The following is a 21,301-nucleotide window of genomic DNA, read 5'->3' on the forward strand; positions in this document are numbered from 1 at the left end:
AGCAAAGAAGAACTAAAGTGCCTCTTGATGAGGAGAAGAGATGCAAAAACTGGCTTAAAACTCAACATTCAAAACAGTCTTCACAAAAATATAGTCAACATTCATGGCATCCGGTCACACCACATCATGGCATATAGATGAGGGAAACGTGGAAACAGCGGCAGATTTTATTTTCTTGGGCTCCAAAATCATAATGGACTTTGACTGTAGCCCGAAATAAAAAGACACTTGCTTCTTGGAAGGAAGAAAGGCTATGAAAACCTGCACAGTGTATTAAAAAGCAGAGACTCACTTTGCTACAGAGGTCTGTAGCGTCAAAGCTATGATATTTCCAATAATCATGTATAGATGAGCTATCTGGACCATAAGAAAGGGTGAATGTCAAAGAATTGAGCTTTTGAACTGTGGTGCTTGAGAAGATTCTTGAGTCCCTTATACAACAAGGAGATCAAACCAGTCAATCTGAAAGGAAATCAACCTGTGACGCCTGCTGACTCAGCTGAGGATTCTCCTGAGGGCTTCCAGGTGGAAAGAATGGATTCTGCCACTGCAAAAGAGCCTAACCATGGCAGCTCCAAGCAAATACTTTGTAGCTCCACCCCTGGAGGATGCTCAGAAAGGCTTAAGTCTCTGTGTACCTTGTGTTTCCTATTTCATGTATTTTATTCTCCTCAACAGCATTGGAGGCCAAGGAAGGGGCATTCTGGGCTCTGGAGGAGGAGGATGGCTCAAGGATCCACTGGGACCACCACTTACCAGGTAGGACTGGAAAGGACAGAGCAGGCATATGTGGCAGAGAGCTGGTGCCTGGGGTGTGAGAAAAAGGGAGAACCAGCTCTGCATGAAGCACTTCACCCAACATCCCCTGGAGGAGAAGCCCAGTGATAAGTTCTTCTGAGATGGGACAAAGAGAGTCTATTTCATTACCCCTTATAATTCCTCCGAATGAGGAGGTGGTGGAGTTTGTGGGTCATCACAAACTCTTTCTTGGCCTAGACCATCTGCCAGTTACTGTCCTTAGGGCTGCCTCTCCCCAGCTTAAGTCATGTATCTCTGGAGGACATTAAAAATTATGTGTGCTGCTGAGTCAGGGCCAAAGACCATGTGAAGCCAGTCATAAGACCCCATGGCCCTGCCAGGATGGCTGATCTGAGGCTGTACATGTGAACTGAGGTGGGTCATTCAGAGAACACCCTTGAACTCTGATGTCTGCAAACCTTTTTCCTTACTAGGAGATGCCTTCAGGACTTAAAACCCTAGGGTAGGTAGCTTGAACTCCCTCACTAGGTATAGAAGACTCAAGGGAAAAAGTTGCCAGGCTAAGACCATCAAAGCAGACCGAAGGGAAATAGCGAGGGTGAAAGAGAATTGATGACTTCTGATTTCTCGGTTCCAGTCACTGAGATCTTTGTATTTGCTCTGATTCTTGTATCCTGGATTCCCAGAATCATTTCAATGAGTCTCCCCTTTCCTTGAAGCCAGTTGGAGAAGGGCTCCTCTCAATTTTGATTCAGACTTGGTTCTAGATCCTTCACACCCAGACACAAATAGCAGCAACATTTGCTTCAACACCATTAAGAGTGAAACCCTTTATTCTTTACTGAGAATAGGGTGTACAAAACACCAAAAACAGTTTACCAGCATCCTGGGCAGGACTGCCCAAAGTGTGAGTGATGTGTTTTAGGAACAGCCTTACTGATTCCTGAACCACTCCAAGCATTTACACTGCCAGTGCCAGGCCAATCCTGTCATTTCCTCGATCAAAGACTGAGAAATACAGCCTCAGGAAGACGTCACCCAGGACCCAGGATTCTGTAGATGTCCTCACTCTTTTCTCTCTAAAGGCGGTATAGCAGCGGCCTCTGGAATCCTGGGGGAGTCAGAGACACACACCAGTCAGCATGGGCCCTTACCAGTGACTCCCTCCAATATCCAGACCCAGCAAAATTATTTTATTTCCCATTTTTAGTAAGTATCAAGGGGTTTTCTCAGCAGCAGGGGATATGAGAGTTCATCCAAAACCAAAGAGGGCCAAGACATCAGGTTGTCATGAGGAAGGGTGTGGTAAGTGGAGGACTGGGAGGTTGGGAAACAGAAGAATGTAAAACGGCAAAGTCCTATTGTAGAGCATCAGGAACTATATTCAGCATTCATGGAAAAGAATAAGAAAAATATAATGTTTATGTGTATAACTGAGTCACATTGTTGTGCAGGAGAACTTAATGCAACACTGAAGATATGCCACACTTCAATATAATTATTTAGAAAAGAACAAGTGTGTCCATAGTTCCCTTCACTCCCTGTTTATTTCCTTCTGACTCCTGCCCCTTGTTTTCTCTGCAGAGAATGCTGGTTCTCCTCCTGAATCCCCACAATCTGGCCTTTATTTTTTTAAAAGCTTTATTTTGCATTGGAATATAGCTGATTAACAATATTCTGAGTTTCAGGTGGACAGTAGAGGTACTCAACCGTGTGTATCCGGGTATCCTGGTACCAGAGACACCCCTCGCATCCAGGCTGTTATAACTGAGTGGAGTTCCTTGTGCTACCAAGTAACTCAATGTAGGTTATCCATCTGAAATAGAGCAGTGCCCACAACACGTACATGAACACTTAACTCAAGAATTCTAAGAAGCCTCCTTTGGCCCACACTCACCCTCTTTGGCCACTTCAGGCTTGGGTGAGTAAGGTACTCTGGTTCCCCATCCCCCCTGGTCAGTCCGTAGCCCTCATCAGCCCTAGTAAGTCCCCAGGGCCTTAGTGCAGACCACCTTGGGATGACATTTGCATAAAATCCAGTGCACTTTTGCCTAGAACCAAGCAACCCTCCATATGGCTCAATGAGTTTGTCATTTTAGAATTCCTGAAATTCCCTCTCTTCCTCAAAGCCTTCTTGGAGTCCATCAGCCTGTTCTGAACTCTCACAGGGAGCTGACATGAAGTCTTCACCCTGTGCTGGGGCTGAGCAGTCACTGTGCTCCATTTATACACCTTATTTTACAACCTCCCCACTGAGGGGTCGGGTACCCCAACTGACAAAGGAGGCACCTATTCAGAACAAGGGGAAGATGCACGTGAGGACTAGGCTGACCATGTAATTTATCATTCAAACCAGAAAAATCTTGAGAAGGTAAGGCAGACTGTTAACTTATGCTGGGACTTCACACTTGGACTGTCCCCAGCCATTCTCCTTGTACCATGGCCTATTTCAGGGACTGCTAGAGCTGAATTTCATGTTCATGCACCTAAGGGTTCAGATTGAATTGACACTCTTTGAGGACTGAGAACCTTAGTATTCCCCACTCCCTGACTCCTGCCATGCCATATCCTGTGGTATCTTCCACATTTATTTCAGGAAAATCAGTGTCCCACACAGCCCTTACTCTCAAGTGATTGGTTTTGTGGCAGGCATTGGCCCAGCCACAGGGCTCGGCAGCATCTGCAATGGTGTGACATGGCCGCCAGAGGGTGCCCTCCTCCCAGCAGCAGCCCAAGAGTTCCTGCAAGCTCCAGTTTGAGAACCAACCCTTAGTATTGTCCCCTCACCTTGAGGATGTAAGCTTGAGCTGGCACTGGGTAGTTGATGCCATTGATGGTGAAGACAATAGAAGGCAGGGTATTGACCACAGAACATGAAACGTAGTGCTGTTAGAGAGAGGGTGAGAGGTTGAGTATGGAGATCCTATGTTGTGTGTGGAGACTGGGAGTGACCCTGCGTCATGACCCCACACCTTGGAACCTCGTGGCTTGGCGCCAGTGAGCTTTTGTATGTTATCAACCAGTCTTCCTGGGCCTTGGATATGAGATGACCCGGTGTCACCATGGCTGCACAGCCGTCAGAACAAGCAATAACCTCTCTTTTCATGGTGATGCTGAGAGACAATGGAAGAAAGCGGACATCAAGGTCACTTGAGTCTCCCCAGAGTTGCCCATTTCCCAACTGTCTCGTAAACAGCCTTTCATCTCTTTCCCTCTTTTCCTTTGCTCTTGACACAGCAACTTTCCTGACATCCTCAAATGCAGGACTTGAATAAACCAGGATCTTTTGTACCTTGACACAAGCTGGTCTTCCTTCCTAGAAGACTCCATTCCTCCTTGACTAGCATATTTGTTCTCATCTTCCAGATTCCATCTTAATTACATTATTTTCGGGAAATCTTTCTCCCGGTGTTTATCAGTCTCCTGTCTTGGTCACTCTCTGTAGACCCTTCCTCATGACTGCTGCTGCTGCTGCTGCTGCTAACTCACTTCAGTCATGTCAGACTCTGTGCGACCTCACAGAGAGCAGCCCACCAGGCTCTGTCATCCCTGGGATTTTCCAGGCAAAGTACTTTAGTGGGTTTCCATTGCCTTCTCCTCCTCATGTCTAGCATATACCAAAGTCACAATTCACTATCTGGGCTAGTCACTTCATGTACATCCACCTTCTTAGATGTGAGGGCGAGTTTTATTCTCCTTGCCTTCCTAAAGTGCCTGGCACACAGTGGATGCTAATGCTTCTCTGTTCAATGAGTGAATGAAGACTGAAAAAGCAATAAGAAACCTCCAGATGGCTGTATCTGATGGGGAACAAATAACAGGTCACACACAGAGTGAAGATGGAGATTCACAGGGGACAGCAGATTCTCATAGTAGGGGGAGAGAAGGGCTCCTCTGGGAGAGGGTGTCTCCCAGCACTGCTCCTACTACCAGCTCAGACCCTGAGACCCAGGCCAGGAAGTACATGACTAGCCCACAGAAATGCCAAAGAATAGGTCAGCTTTTGTCTTAGGGTATCACGCAGAATCCTATCAATTATGCCTCAGTCCTCAGGTCACTCAAGGATTCCACCTTCCTGATTCTCTGTTATAGCCAGTGCCCTATTGTGTGCCCATGAACATGGGGTGCCTTTTTTATTAGTTGCTTTCAGGTCTTAAGACTGCAGCCAGCCTCTCTCCATTGCTGGGTAGCTGCTCCCTAAGAAGACCAATTTTCTCCATTTTCTCAGGACTGTCCTTGTTTTTTAACTGACATTTATCTGTACTGAGAACTTCCTATGTCCTAGGTAGCCCTGGACAGTTGGTCATCTTATCATAACTCTGTCCAGGCTGATGAAATTCTCCATGATCCTCTGTTCACCACACTGTAGAGTCCTCTAACCATGCTCCCCACCTCAAAGGGCAGGGGATGCAGCCTTCTCCCAGCTGCACAGACCTTTCTGGACCCTTTTAGGACCCTGGTCAGAGCCTTTCTGAGAAGGCCTGGGATCATGAACCCATGGGTTGTTTGTGTATTTATGGGCTTGTGTGTTTGTGTGTTTGTATGTGTCTCTGTGAGTGCATGTGTGTCTCTGACTAGCTATGCATTTTTTTTTTTTTGCTATGCATGTTTTTGTGTCTCTGTGTAGGTTTATATGTGTCTGCTTATATGTTTCCAAGTGTCTGTGTGTCTCCCTGTGTAATTTGGGATGGTGTGTATGTCTGGGTGACTGTGTGTCTGAGAATGTATTTGTGTGTGTCTGCCTGTGTCTATGTACAGTAGTGGGAACATCACTTGGGCTGACCCTCATATGGAGAGGCTTACCGGTCTACGTGTATAGTCCAGTCACCCACTCGGACCAATGGTACCCAATTGAGCTCTCCCTTGTAGTAGCGGTGGTCCACCCCACCAAACATCACCACACTGCCCTCCTGCTCATCTCTGTAGAAAGAAGTGGGGGGGGGGACCTTGGAGGACAGTAACAACAGCACTGTCTGAGAGCTATGCTGATCCAACCATCAATGCCTTAATGAGGTCCCCATGTATAGATGCAGAAATCGAGTCCAGGAGAGATAGAGATCCAGAGTGAGGTCTGTTACTGTCTCATGAGTGGCACAGAGGAGGTTAGAAGCTGAATCACTTGTCTGAGCTCCCCCCACTATGTCTTCTGAAGACGCCCTGGACCTTCAGCAACCTGAGTGCTCAGACACCCTCAGAGGACAGGGTGCTGAAGTGTTTTGACTTTCCTTGTGTCCACCTTGTCATTTTTCAGGAAAATCAAGGCCTGGGAGTTCTAAGGGTGTGGGTTCAGGTCACCGAGAGTTGGCTACATTGGCCTGTGACGTCCACTGTCCAAAGGGCCCCACACTCAGAAGGGACGCCACCTCTGCTCTCCCTGTCTTGAAATGCCTAATATTTCTTGAACGAGGGTTCCCACACTTTTATATCCCATACTTTCATTTCTCAGTGGCTCCACAAATTGGGGAGCTGGTCCTGGGCTCTCTTTTAAATGCTAATGAGGAATGAAATATCCACTATCCTTCTCCTTCCTTCCTTATCAAATTCATAAGCAAATCGTAATGCATTTTCCTCCAAATTGTTTCCTGTTGCCTTCCATTTGCCTCCCTCACGACTTAACCCATAGACCAAGTTACTGGTCTTGAGCCCAGGAGTAGAGTTGTGTTCCATTAAAATTTTATTTATAAAAGCCAGTTGTGAAAACAGGTAGGGCCCTTGGGCCATACTTATCCTTGATTATATTACTCTCTGCTGCTAAGTCGCTTCAGTCATGTCCAACTCTGTGCAATCCCATAGACGGCGGCCCACCAGGCTCCGTGTCCCTGGGATTCTCCAGGCAAGAACACTGGAGTGGGTTGCCATTTCCTTCTCCAAAGCATGAAAGTGAAAAGCGAAACTGGAGTTGCTCAGTAGTGTCCGACTAGTAGCGACCCCATGGACTGCAGCCCACCAGGCTCCTCTGTCCATGAGATTTTCCAGGCAAGAGTACTGGAGTGGGGTGCTATTGCCTTCTCCTGGATACTTCTTTACTAAGAGTTCTATCATTTTTGTGCAACTGAAAGCATCTTACAGCTAATTTGGAGAAAAGAATTGTTTATCTCAGACTTACTTGCTCAAGTAGAAGGCAAAAACAGGCTCAGAAATGGCACCTTGATTCTTCAGCTTGTCAAAGATGGGGATTGGTCTAGAGTAGGATTGTTTGGGGTAATTCAAGCCCAAGATGCCATCAAACCTTCTGCCCTCAAACCCGTATTCTGCCATGCTTAGTCCAAATGGCTGGTCAGTACTTACAAGGTCCCCAATCTGTGGGAGAGAAGAGTGTTCCAACTTACAGATACGTGAAGTGGGGGCTAGGACTGGGTTGGGGTGAATTTCCATTAGATCCTTAGAGAAGAATTGAGGCTGGGCTCTGTCTTTGGTTGCCCACAGATGGTTAGAGCAAGGTAGAAGGGGAATTCGGGTTCCATTTGAGACAGGGTGTGAATTTTAAAACATCTGCCCCTCAGAAACGCACCACCTGAATGTGTCAGATTTGCCTCGTGGCTTCTGTCCAGGTGGGGCAACCAAGAGTCAGGCCAGGTCCCATTGGTGCCACCTTATGGACAAAATGAGTGGGAAGCAAGATAGCTTTCTCTTTGTCGTCACTGTGACCTAATGACAGGAATGGACTGAATTCTCTGTTAGGTATTGTGGATTCTGCATCTGTCCAGGAAGACAGAAGCCAAAAACACAATCTTGCTTGCAGGGTTCTATGAAATTACTGCCTGGGGAATTCACTTTTGGGGATATGTATATATTTCTGTGAGTGTGTATGAGAGAGAAAGAGAGAGGGGGGAACTACTCAAGTGTTTTGGGGGAGGCAAGCCATAGATTTATTAGACTCTCAAGGGTCCTCTAGAGTGAGAAATCATTTATCAGGTCCCTTGACTTGTCAGGCCTCCAGTTTCCCACTCTGGATAGCTGAGGGCCTTGACTGGCCCCAGGGTCCCTAGATCAGTTTTATCCTCTCCCCAAACACCCCACAGCCACTTCAGTCCTGAAAAGCCAGCCTAACTCCACCTTTTATCACATGTGTGCTCTCAGCAAGGCCCTTGCTGTCTGGACCTCAGTTTCCTCATATGTCTCATGAGCTAATCAGAGTAACTGCTTTGTGGGGTTGTTGCAGAATTAAACCAGTTAATACCGGAAAGTGGTGGGAGCAGTCTGTTAATATAAAAGTGGGTGCTTTTATCCATTCTCGCTCTGAGCGCAATGAACCTTGAACTGCTCATGGGCAGAGGAGCTGCAAGTACACACCTCAAGCCACACTCTGAGGTAGCTAATCTGTTTGCTGGTGTGTCACCACGGGCACTGCCACCCCAGAGACATTATCCTGTGGATAAGATGGCCAATATATATGGGAGTTAGGCTAGGAAGAGTCCTGCCTGATGGTCCTGCATCTGTTTCGCAAGCAGTGGTCTCCTCATATCCAGTCTTGACTCAGCATTTGTTACACTGTTACCCGAACTGTGTCATGAGCAACAACTCCTTTCATTCTCCCAGCTCCATAGTTGATCCAGAATGTCTTATTGGTAGGCCGGAAGGTGGAAGACTGGTGATGCCTGAACCTAACGTGTGTAGCTGCAGACACAAGAGATGAGTGTCATCAGGTGCCAAGGGTGAAAACAGGGTGGCAGGGCAACTGAAAGATCATTCGGGTACGGGGTGTGTGTACTCACAACAGGTTGAGCTGTTGCAAAAGACGGAGGGCACCCACAAAACAGCTGAGCCGGTGTCAAAGACAACCTGGAATTCCTGCGGGGGTGTTCCAATGGTGATGTTACCCACGTAGAATGTCTACATGGAGAAGGAGCGAGTGGGTTAGTGCAGATTGGCTACCCTCTACTCCCACACTGATGCCTCCCTCTGGGTATCATGTATCTCTTGAGACCACTTTCTAACCACCGTTCAGTTCACAGGCTTTGGTCACAGAGGCATCTGCATTTGATATATTTTTCCTGTGCTACATTGTATGCAAGATATTGACTCTATGAACAGGCGTTGAAGTGGTATCTCCTGCATGGGAAGACTAGAGGCATAACCACTGGGCCTCTAGCACCACTGGACACCCAGGAAAGTCCTGGTGCCTTCATTTGAGAAGCTCTGTAGTCTCTTCAAACCAAGCCTTACCACCCCCTTCTCCAGAAGGTCCCTCTTGATCAACTCCAGCCACCCCCTCCAAACTCAGACCACATCCAATCAACACCACACAGGTGACCCTTTCATTTGATATGTACTTACTCTTTGCCTATCTCTCAGGCTGGCATGGGCATTTTTGAAGAACAATTAAGCCCTTTTCTAATCTAAAAACAGTAAGCACTGTGTTATATTCTTATGATCATACACGGAATACAGGTTCAGTAACTTTTTCCTGCTGTTGTTCTTGCATCTGTGGAAACCGAATTCCTCTGCCTGGGGATTCACAATTGCTTTGCATTTGGTTCTACCTTTTGATCTGTGATAGTTCACTCTTCATCTGTAACTGAGGCGCTCACTTAGTTCAAAAGGAACAATCACTCTCAAACTAATGACACATGTTTGACACAGAAATGGATATTTACCTGCCACCTAGTAATGGCCAGGCCCAGTCACAAAGACCAACAGTTGAGGATGAGAGTGCCTTCTCCTCTGGGTGGGGTCCCTGTTTTCCAGTGTCTCAGCCTCCTGCAGGAACCCCAACTCCAACATCCCACCTGGCACCTCCAGATGAGCCCCATGCTAAGCTAGAGCACCAGGGAATGCTGTGGAGCATGATCCCCCCAAAATACTCACATCTCTGATGTTTCTCAGTGGGTGAATAGTTAGATTTGAACCATGAAAAGAAATCTGGGGCAGTCTGTAAGGATGCTCCATCAAGACATTGTTCAGCATGTTTTTTCCACTGAGGGTTTTTCTCATGGTCTTCACTCTCCTTAGAGGTATTCTTTCACCGAGCATTTGACAAAGAAAACAAAGAAGATGCTACAATTAGCTGTCAGTGTTAATGTATAACTGTCATTGTAATGGCCCTGTGTGTTTTCTAATCATTTTTATGAGACACATTAGTATCAGAATTTTATGCATATACCATGGCAAAGAGATAGATTTGAATACAGGTTCTTTTCTGCAATATTGGGTAAGCCATATGACCATGTGGTGTCTCAGTGTCCCCTTCGGTAAAATGGTGGAATGTAACAGTACAAACCCTTCAAATAGGATACCTTGGGGATAAGTGAAGTGATGGATATAAGGAACCTGATAAATAGGAAGTCTCAACAATGAAAGCCATCAGCATTGCAGTTGCCATCCCACTCATTCCTTCTCAAAGAACCTCAAGGAAGGAGGTAGACGAGGGAGTCTTATTCTATTTACAAGGGAGAAACTTGAAATGCAAGAGGTTTCTGAGTTGACTGTGGTCACACTGCTTGTCAGATATAAGACAGTTTATCTTTCTCCAAGTTGAAAGAAGAGAGTCGAAATAAGAATCCAAGATATAGGGAACAAGTAAGGGAAATTCAGAGGTTTGAGAAGTAAGGACGAGTCAAATGAAAAAATTAAAAGCAAACAACATAAAGAGAAATAGACTCCCAGTGACTTCCAAAGAGATGGAGAGATAAATGTCAGTGATACGGAGATGTAGACATAGGCATATACACACTGAAATAGGGAAAAAAGAGGACATGTTGAACAAAATGTAGAAAAGTGCTATTCCACAGGGCCACATCAACATCTGCATAGACTGTGCACTGAACAGTTGCAAGGAGTTGCATTTTCAACAGGTCATGACATGATTGGACCCCAAGTGTTGTGCAACCCAAATCTATACCGAGACTTTGGGATCCACAGTTCCTATAGCAAGTTACTTAACAATAAGTCAGAATTGAACCTTAAGATTCTTACAGTAACTTTCCTTTCCCTTCTAAACCTGATGGTTGGAAGAATAATCAGATAAAAAGAAAAATCAGAGAAAGGAATATGATGTGACATACAGTCCCCATACTTACTTGACTATGCACTCTGTGAAGACCACCAGCCCGAGGAGCACCAGCCACTTCATGCTTCTTTTCTGGCACCGAGTACTCAGGGAAGTTTGGATTCTTACCATGTAGTGGTAACCAGGAGCCCCTAGTTATATATGCTCTGACCTATCCTAGTTTTCCCGTTCAGGCCACTAAAAGATATGAAAAAGACACAAAGGTCTCAATAAAAACTTTACCTTCATCAGTGTCCTTGGTGAATGGACTTTGAAGCTTTTCAGAATACAGAGAATTGAGCTGTAATCTCTTCCTTGAATCTTGGCTGGAAAATCAAGCTGATCTGCATGGACATCTAAGAAGATGGAAAACCTCGCCTACTTGGAGAAAAAACTGCTAACAACATCATGAAAATGGATATTAGGGGCCATGCTCGACAGGTGTGGTTTCATGTCATCTTCCTGGCTACTTCGGGAAATATGCATTACTGACTTCGTGAGACTTCGCATTACTGATTTCGCATTTCTCTTCGTTGCCGAGGACATTGCTAGGATGATAAGTTGTCAAATGGCAAAGTGAAGACTTCAGGGACAGCCCAGGGACATACAACTGGCTTTAGGTAGTGGGTCTAATGGCAGACATCAGGGGCATCTATGATGCCAGGCTGCATCAAAGATTTATGGCAGAGCAGTACTTCAATTGCATGGTTTCACTATTGGAAGAAATATCAGATGCATCCACAAGATATTTTATAGCATCCAACAACTGTACAAGGAAGAACTGTGTGCTAGGTTCTAGGTTAAAGGCTTCAAAGTCAAAGTTGATCAAGACAAAAGTAGCCTTTATCTTAAGAGAGCTAGAAGTCTAGTTCTCACAAACTCATGGCCCCAGGAGGCAGGAAATATGATACTAGGACTAGGTGGCCATGTTGGAATCTGGGCAGCACAGGCCTTACTTCTGGGAGCAGACTTTCCTCCACTTCACCCGTGCTGGAAAATAGGCCAGTTGGCCATGTTTCCAAGAAAATCAGAAGTTTGAATATTTATGTACAATATACTGATTTCAATATTAGCAACTAATTTTATTTTCCCCCCCCAAAAAAGGGGGGGGGAGGGGGACAAAATCTCCACAACAATGTGCTGGAATCAGCCTTCAGTCTCTGCAGTTTTTTGTTTCTGCCCTAGATTTGGGAGTGCAGTGGGAACAGAGAGGAATTGAATTCATGTTGGTTGATTTTAAAAGAGACTGTATGCATACTAAATATGCTGACTCATTGGAAAAGACCCTGATTAGGAAAGATTGAAGGCAAGAGGAGAAGCAGAAGACAGAGGATAAGATGGTTGGATAGCATCACCAAGTCGATAGACATGAGCTTGAGAAAGCTCCAGGAGTTGGTGATGGATAGGGAAGCCTGGCCCGTTGCAGTCTACGGCATTGCAAAGAGATGGACACAGCTGAAGGGCTGATCTGAACTGAACAAATTGAGAACAAAGACTAATAAATCTAATTGCATCAAGTTGTTGACCAGCTACCTATAACAACACATTACTTAAGTGGCTTTAAAATTCACTTATGACTCTACATTCAGAGTGGAATATCGTTTAAGGAAAAACAAAACTCCTGCCCATCAAAACAAAACCAAAGGAAACCAAAAGAAAAAAAGGAAAGAAGTCTGACAATATATTCAACAACTTCAGTTCAGTTCAGTTGCTCAGTCGTGTTTAACTCTTTGTGAGTCCGTGAACGGCAGCACACAAGGCCTCCTTGTTCATCACCAACCCAGAGTCCACACATATTCATGTCCCTTGAGTTGGCGATGCCATCCAACCATCTCATCCTCTGTCATCCCCTTCTCCTCCTTCCTTCAATCTTTCCCAATATCAGGGCCTTTTCAATTGAGTCAGCTCTTTGCATCAGGCAGCCAAGTATTGGAGTTTCTGCTTCAGCATCAGTCCTTCCAGTGAACATTCAGGACTGATTTCCTTTAGGATGGACTGGTTACATCTCCTTGCAGTCCAAGGGACACTCAAGATTCTTCCCCAAACCACTGCTCAAAAGTCCAGTTCTAACTGCTGCTTCCTGACTTGCATACAAGTTTCTGAAGAGGCAATTCAGGTGGTCCTGTATTCCCATCTCCTTCAGAATTTTCCACATTTTATTGTGATCCACATAGTCAAAGGCTTTTGCATAGTCAGTAGAACAGAAGCAGGTGTTTTCCTGGACTTTCCTGCTTTTTTGATAATCCGTCATATGTTGGCAATACGATCTCTGGTTCCTCTGCCTTTTCAACAACCAGCTTGATCATCTGGAAGTTCACGATTCACGTATTGCTGAAGCCTGGCTTGGAGAATTTTGAGCATTACTTTACTAGTGTGTGAGATGAGTGTAATTGTGTGGTAGTTTCTTGTTGTCACTGCCTTTTTTGGGGATTGCAATGAAAACTGACCTTGCCCAGTCCTGTGGCCACTGCTGAGTTTTCTAAATTTGCTGGCATATTGAGTGCAGCACGTTCACAGCATCATCTTTTAGGATTTGAAATAGCTCAACTGGAATTCCATCACCTCCACTAGCTTTGTTCATAGTGATGCTTCCTAAGGCCCATTGACTTCATATTCTAGGATGTCTGGCTCTAGGTGAGTGATCGCACCATCGTGATTATCTGTGTTGTGAAGATCTTTTCTGTACAGTTCCTCTGTGTATTCTTGCCACCTCTTCTTAAAATCTTCTGCTTCGGTTAGGTCCATACCATTTCTGTCCTTTATTGAGCTCATCTTTACATGACATATTCCCTTGATATCTCTACTTTTCTTGAAGTGATCTCTAGGCTTTCCCATTCTGTTGTTTTCCTCTATTTATTTGCATTGATCGCTGAGGAAGACTTTCTTATCTCTCCTCGCTATTCTTCAGAACTCTGCATTCAAATGGGTAAATCTTTGCTTTTCTCCTCTGGTTTTTGCTTCCCTTCATTCATAGCTATCTGTAGGCCTCCTCAGACAGCCATTTGGCTTTTTTGGATTTCTTTTCCTTGGGGATGGTCTTGATTCTTGTCTCCTGTGCAATGTCATGAACCTCTGTCCATAGTTCACCAGGCACTCTGTCTATCAGATCTAGTTCCTTAAATCTATTTCTACTTCCTCTGTATAGTCATAAAGGAATTGATTTAGGTCATACCTGAATGGTCCAGTGCTTTTCTCCACTTTCTTCAATTTCAGTCAGAATTTTCCAATAAGCAGTTCATGATCTGAGCTACCATCAGCTCCCAGTCTTGTTTTTGCTGACTGTATAGAGCTTCTTCATCTTTGACTGCAAAGAATATAATCAATCTGATTTTGGTGCCGACCATCTGGTGATGTCCATGTGTAGAGTCTTCTCTTGTGTTGTTGGAAGAGGGTATTTGCTATGACCAGTGCTTTCTCTTGGCAAAATGCCTTTTCCCTGTTTCATTCTGTACTCCACGGCCAAATATGCATGTTACTCCTGGTGTTTCTTGACTCCTACTATTGCGTTCCAGTCCCCTACAATGAGAAAGATACCTTTTTTGGCCATTAGTTCTAGAAGATCTTGTAAGTCTTCATGGGACTGTTGAGCTTCAGCTTCTTCAGCCTTACTGATGGTGGCCTAGACTTGGATTACCATGGTATTGAATGATTCGTCTTGGAAATGCACAGAGAACATACTGTCATTTTTGAGACTGCATTTTAGACTCTTTTGTTGACTATGAAGTCTACTCCATTTCTTCTAAGGGATTCCTGCCCACAGTAGTAGATATAATGGTCATCTGAGTTTAATTCACCCATTCCAGTCCATCTTAATTTGCTGATTCCTAGAATGTCTATGTTCACTCTTGTCATCTCCTGTTTGACCCCTTCCAATTTGCCTTGATTCATGGACATAACAATCCAGGTTCCTATGCAATATTGCTCTCTGCAGCATCGAATCTTGCTTCTATCACCAGGCCCACCCACAGATGGGTGTTTTCTTTGCTTTGGTTCCATCCCTTCATTCTTTTTGGAGTAATTTCTCTACTGATCTCCAGTAGCATATCGGGCACCTTACCGACCTGGGGAGTTCATCTTTCAGTGTCCTATCTTTTTGCCTCATCATACTGTTCATGGGGTTCTCAAGGCAAGAATACTGAAGTGGTTTGCCATTCCCTTCTCCAGTGGACCGCATTCTGTCAGACCTCTCCACCATGACCCATCCGTCTAGAATGGCCCCACACGGCATGGCTTAGTTTCATTGAGTTAGACAAGGCTGTGGTCCATGTGACAGTTTGGTTAGTTGTCTGTGAATGTGTCTGTCTGCCCTCTGAAGCCCTCTCTCAGTGTCTACCATCTTACTTGGGCTTCTCTTACCTTGGACGTGGGGTATCACTTCACCGCTTTCCAGCAAAGCAACAGCCGCTGCTCCTTACTTTGAAGTAGGGTAGCTCCTCTTGGTTGATGCCTCTGATTTGGACGTGGGGTAATTCCTCTCTGCCATGCTTCTATGCTGCCTTTGTAGCCATCATGAACATGCACTGCCATCGCAGCTGAGGTGAGCAAAAATCAACAACTTATTGTTCCTTATATTGTTTCTGTTATTGTGACAGAATCATATGTATGTTATCACGTAAAAGCAAGATGATAATTAAAATTAATGTTTTGAAGTAAGCCTTTCAGTGGCTAGAAAAAGAGGTTCACACATAACATAAAGAAGTTTAATTCAAACCCTGCTGTCTTAAATCTTGAACTGAAAGCATAAGTTTGCACCAACTAATTGTATTCGCTTTTATTTTAATTTTAAGGAAAATTTGTACTTCCTCCTCCAACCACTGTAAAGCCTAGAAGCAGTGTGAACTTGATGACTGTGACTATTCTGAGATCTAACATGTAGCTTCTAAATACATTTCCCATTAGACGATCTTAAAGAGATGGCTGATTTCAGGCTTTCTTTCAAGGTAAAGAAATGCAGAAAATAATCTTGGGAATTATGAAGGACCAGAAAACGGAGGGACTTCAAAGACCAGTGGGGACTGGACAGAATGTTTAGGAATCCAAATGAAAGGACCAAATATCTACCAGTTTGCTGGGCAGAATGATGTTTCTGCTTCTCAACACACTGTTTATCTTTCTCATAGCTTTCCTGCCAAGAAGCTAATGTCTTCTCATTTCATGGCCATGGGCACCATTTACAGTGGTTTTAGAAGCTAAGATGAAGAAATCTGTCATTGCTTTCACCTTTTTCCTTCTATTTGCCATGAAGGATGGGGCTGGATCTTAGGTTTTTAATATTGAAATTTAAGCTGGCCAAATGTGTCCCAATCTTAATAGGAACATCTGATTTGTCAGTGTGATAGACTGCTAGGACACCAACTCACCATTCTGAGCACTGAGAAAGGAAAATAATCATCAATATTTAATTTTTTTTTTTTTTTTTTTCTATTAGGCATAGGTTCAGTTCAGTCAGTTCAGTCGCTCAGTCGTGTCTGACTCTTTGCAACCCCATGAATTGCAGTATGCCAGGGATCCCTGTCCATCGCCAACTCCTGGAGTTCACTCAGACTCACGTCCATCGGGTCAGTGATGCCATCCAGCCATCTCACTCTGTTATCCATAAACATAGGTTATGTAACTACAAACAGTTCCAGGAAAACAAGCTAGACTGTCCCTTCTGGGGGTGATGAGAGAGTGACGGGGAGCAGCTATAATACAGATGAAGCCTCACTCAGTGGCCTGAAGCTCACCTCCTTCTGTGGAGGTCTGGTTCCTAATAGACCAAGGACTGGTACTGGTCCTGACCCACTGTGCTGGTACTGTGGACTCCTGCTCTAAAACCAATAGTGGGACATTCTGTAAGACAAGCCACCCTGCTTCTTCCCTGTTTTTGAACAAATAAATGACATTAAAATTGGGAGAGGAACAGTTATTTAGTCCTAAATGAGAACAACCAAGTGCAACATATGACTACATTCTTTCAATAAACTGTGGAAAGACATCTGTTTTTTGAGCATCAGGGAAATTTGCACATGGACTGGAAATAAAGTGTTCATTTTTGGGGGGAAGAAAGAGCATTTTTTTCACATCCTATCATTATACCACAAATATTAATTATGTAGATTTGGTGAAATGTTCATCTTGTCCCTAAAATATTTCAGGGAAAATGAATAAGTATTAAAACAGAGAGAATGAAATGATGGTCTGTCTTAATGTAAAAACAGATAGCTGCTATGCTATGTATAGCTGCTATGGATTGAATTGTGTCCACCCTTGACCCCCAATGTGATGGTATTAGGAAGTAGGGCCTTTGGGAGGTACCCAGGTTGACATGGGGTTTTGATGGTGGTCCCTCATGATGGGATTAGCCTCTCCTTCTTTTCCTCTCTTATTCTCCCTCTTCTTCCTTCCCTTCAGCCACCACATGTGAGAAGAGAGCAAGAAGAGAAAGACTGATGCTACTTAAGAATGTCTTTGCAGGGAACTCAATTGGCCACCACCTTGATGTTGCATTGTCTCCAGTCTATGACAACCTGTGGGACTAAGAGGTTAGTTTTGTAGTTATTGATGCTGAATGGTGAAATATAGTGTTCATGACACTCTTCTTCCCTATATTTGTTTTGTTTGAAATTTTTTGCAGTAAGAGGTTTATGGAAAGTCCATTTGGAAGGTTCTGTCTAAGTGATACCCTTAGAAGCCCAAGAATGCAGATTTAGGTAGGTCCCAAATGAATGAGTGGTTGGAGGACCACACATGCTCATTACTACAACTCATCTCTTGTCATCTGAAAACTGTCCCCCAGAGCTGACACCCTTACCACCCCCATCCCCAATCTGCATCTCCATTCCTCTCATCAGCTCAGTCTTCTAGCTGGTGATGTTGATGACTCAGAACAGGGTGTGGAAGCGGAAGGAATGTGGACATTTTTAGGCAGAACGAAATGGAAAGACCCGTCTTGATTTTCCCTCCTTTAGTGTGATGTGCAGGTGAGGGATTGGGCCTGGGTAGGGAGGGAGCCACAAGTGGGACTGCCTAAATATCTACAAGTGAAGGGCAGAGGAATTCAGAACCCAGTAACCAGGAGGTGGACAGCGTGCACACGACCCAGGAGGGAAGGAAGAAGCACTGGGAAATGGATAGTGCCTACCTGAGGGCCAGACCTTCTTGAGTCTTCTGGTTAAACTTGGGGGTCACGTTATTCCTGCTGGAATTCCTGCTCCAGATGTGGAGGGGAGAGAGCTGTACTCACTCCTAATGAGTCAAAGGGAGAGGAACTACGTCCCTCAGAGGCCCATTGATTCCACTCTAACTGTAAGTATCATCCCAAGCCAGAGACCGAATGGCAGGTCATCCAAAAGAAGACCTACTTAAAAAAATATTTAAAATACCTCAAAATTTGTCTAAGAGTCCTGGCATATCTAGTTCCCAGAGTTTTTTTGGAGAGATGATTTATCAGCCTAATTTGGGTTTCTGCTGGGGAATCTACATGCTTCCCCATTTGTAACTTTTGACTTATAACTACCTGATCTCATCTCACAGAGCCCAAATGATGGTAAATTCCAGGGGGCAAGGCCTCTAAGTCTTCGATGGCACAGCATCTGCATGCCAAATGCTCACCACTCTCAGTCCTGAGACCAGGACCCATGAACATCGTCAGACAGTTACAGCCCCTTGCCCACCAGAGGCAACCTCATCATCCTCAGCAACAGCCACCTCTGACCCACTTGTCCACTGATTTGCATTGAGCCTCATTCTGGAACAAGTGTTCTGGAGTATGTCCAGAACCCTTCATCCAAAAAATGGTAAACTGAACCTTGGGGTGTATGACTCACCTTAGGTGTAGGTAAGTTAGTGAAGACTTGGGATACAGGAACTCCAGTTCTCAAGCTAGGAGGCTTCCAGGAAGGGAAAGATGAGGAAAAACTCCATTGCATTCACTGCTGGGTAGCTCTTAGATATCGGCAAGCACCAGAGTGGAAGGTTCTTTCCCGTTTTCCCTCAAGTCTGCTTCCGATTTTATCAGCAGACCTGCCTCAATGTAGCAGCCCGAAAGCAATATTCAGAGCCATTTCTTCTAGGTTCCAGGCACAGTGGGAGAGTCCCAGCTGTAGTGACCCTAGGAGGCTGTCGTGCAGATGGTGACTGACTCACACCCAAAACAGATCCCCAGAGCTCCCAATCTTCATTCAACAACACAGACCTTTGGATGACTGGGTAACATGAACCTGCATTCACAGCGAGAAGCATTCTCTTCTCAGCCTTCTGGCAACTTAGATATGTGCCTTATGTTTCCTCAGGGAACCATTGGCTGAGACTAGCCTGGATGCAGGGGATGTGTTCCCTCTTTGATGCTCCAAATAGACCTTGGAGATTCAAAGACCTTGAGAGAATTGCAATCACCCTTATATTTTGTAGGGACTTTGCTTTATGAATCTGGTTGGAGAAAAAGGACAGAAACATAGGACAAGGCTGGACATCTCTGAGTCCCACATGACTGTGATTAGAGTTCCAGCCACCAAGCTTCACAATCAGGTGCTTATGTTATTCACAAGCCACCTGAGGAAACAAAAGAGGAGAGAGTTTTGGGCAGAGAGCAGTGTGGTCAAAGGGCCGTTGGAATCCCACGGGGCAAGATGAAGCAAGAGTCATTACTTGTTTCTTTGCTCTATCGGTCCCTTGGCGTTTCTACTTCTGAGAACAAGTACATGCAGATAGTCAGAGGCATTGGTCGTGCCTCTGCACCTGATGCTCCTGGTGATAACCACTTTGTGCCCAAGTCCCTGAGTCCAGAGCATATTCAGCCTCATGATAACCCCAGGTTCTCCCTTCTTGGGAAGGCTGACATGACTCATTGCTGCTAACTCACAACTGAAGCATGGAATGAGGTCATGGTGGTTGACCTGTGGGCCAAGTTCCAAGCATGGAAGGGAGATTGGCAGTGGAAGGGTAGCCATTTATTAAACTTGTTTACATTGGTCCTTAGCAGTGTCGACTTTCCACATGTAGATTGCTTTTCTCCCAGATTTTTCCATTGCCAGGTCCTTCTCCACATTCAGCATCATCTCAAATGAGTCTCTCTCAGCTTGCTTTCCCTGGCCACTGCACTGTCACAAGCACAGATCCAAAAAGTGCCTAGACACTTCCCTCTGTCACAACAATAATTATAGTTACAAATGTGTAAAGGTGGCGGAGGGATAAATTGAGAGTTTGAGATAAATATATGTATACTACTATATTTAATAAATAATCAACTGTACAGCACAGGAATTCTGCTCAATAGTAGGAATTCTGCTCAGTCCCATACAGGATATTCCAATAATATCCATATCCTGTATGGGAAAAACAAAAACAAACACAAACTAAGAAACAATGGATACATGTGTCTGTATAGGGAAATTAATTTCCCATACAACTAGCATTAATACAGTGCTGCAAATCAACTACACTCCTATATAAATTAAAACCTGAATTTAAAATAATGCTTACATGTAGAGACCCTTGGAGTTCTTTAGACTCACAGAATTTCAGATATGATGTTGGAGATGGCATGCTGGGGGCAGAAATCTAGACATTGTCTGAGGTTGTATTTTCTTGAGCTTTGGTGTCTTTCGCTTCTAGTGTCATCTTTGATTTGTCTTTCAAGAGTCTAATACAAGGTCTTGGAGACACCAGCTGGGTGTTACTTGAAGGATAAGAGGGAGGCACTACAGGGAGAGTGAAATCCCAGCTCCGTAGCCTTGGGTTGTGAAATACTTGAGGCACAATTTATATCCCAACTTCCCTATGAAAACAGGCTGTAGCTTCCCTCTCCATGACTTGCCTAATATCAGACCCAGACTGGTTTCATCCTTTTTCATGTCCTGCTTCCTCTGAGACCTCACTGGTTTCTCTGGGAGAATCGTGTTTGTTTTGTTTTTTTTTTTTTCCTTTTTCTTTTGCCACACTAGGTCTTCATTGCACAGAAGGCAATGGCACCCCACTCCAGTACTCTTGCCTGGAATATCCCATGAATGGAGGAGCCTGGAAGGCTGCAGTGCTTGGGGTCGCTGAGGATCAGACACGACCGAGTGACTTCCCTTGCACTTTTCACTTTCATGCATTGGAGAAGGAAATGGCAACCCACTCCACTGTTCTTGCCTGGAGAATCTTAGGGACGGGGGAGCCTGGTAGGTTGCCGTGTATGGGGACTCACAGAGTCGGACATGACTAAAATGACTGAGCAGCAGCAGCATGTCTTCATTGCTGCTCAGGACTTCTATATTGTCAGCAAGCAGAGGCTACTCTGTAATTGCAGTACACTGGCTTTTCAATCCTGTGCTTCTCTTGATGTAGATGACAGGCTTTGGTCACTCAGGCTCAGGAGCTGTGGGTCACCAGCTTAGTTGCCCTGGAACATTTGAAATCTTCCCAAACCAGGTCTCAAACGCACATCTTAAGCAGTTTCCAGAGGGAAAACCCTCTGGAAGGAATTTGAAATAAATCACTTTTACATGAAACTTGTTACCATGGCCTATTTATGAGGAGACTGAGAGAGGATTGTCCCTGTTTCAAGCAACCTCCTGAGATTAAGACTGATTG

The 21,301-nt window shown here is 44.8% G+C and overlaps 1 protein-coding gene across 1 annotated transcript; it reads right to left on the bottom strand.

The window, feature by feature from the left end:
• On the bottom strand, window positions 1,721-10,831 carry LOC102178059 (pregnancy-associated glycoprotein 4-like). Its single transcript, XM_018043231.1, is given in 10 exon segments — window positions 1,721-1,870; window positions 3,547-3,645; window positions 3,732-3,817; window positions 3,820-3,872; window positions 5,563-5,679; window positions 6,866-7,059; window positions 8,258-8,376; window positions 8,475-8,592; window positions 9,568-9,718; window positions 10,779-10,831. Coding segments are annotated over 10 exon segments (1,140 nt in total).

This window comes from Capra hircus, chromosome 29 (genome assembly GCF_001704415.2).
Source record: "Capra hircus breed San Clemente chromosome 29, ASM170441v1, whole genome shotgun sequence".
Taxonomy (NCBI): Eukaryota; Metazoa; Chordata; class Mammalia; order Artiodactyla; family Bovidae; genus Capra; species Capra hircus.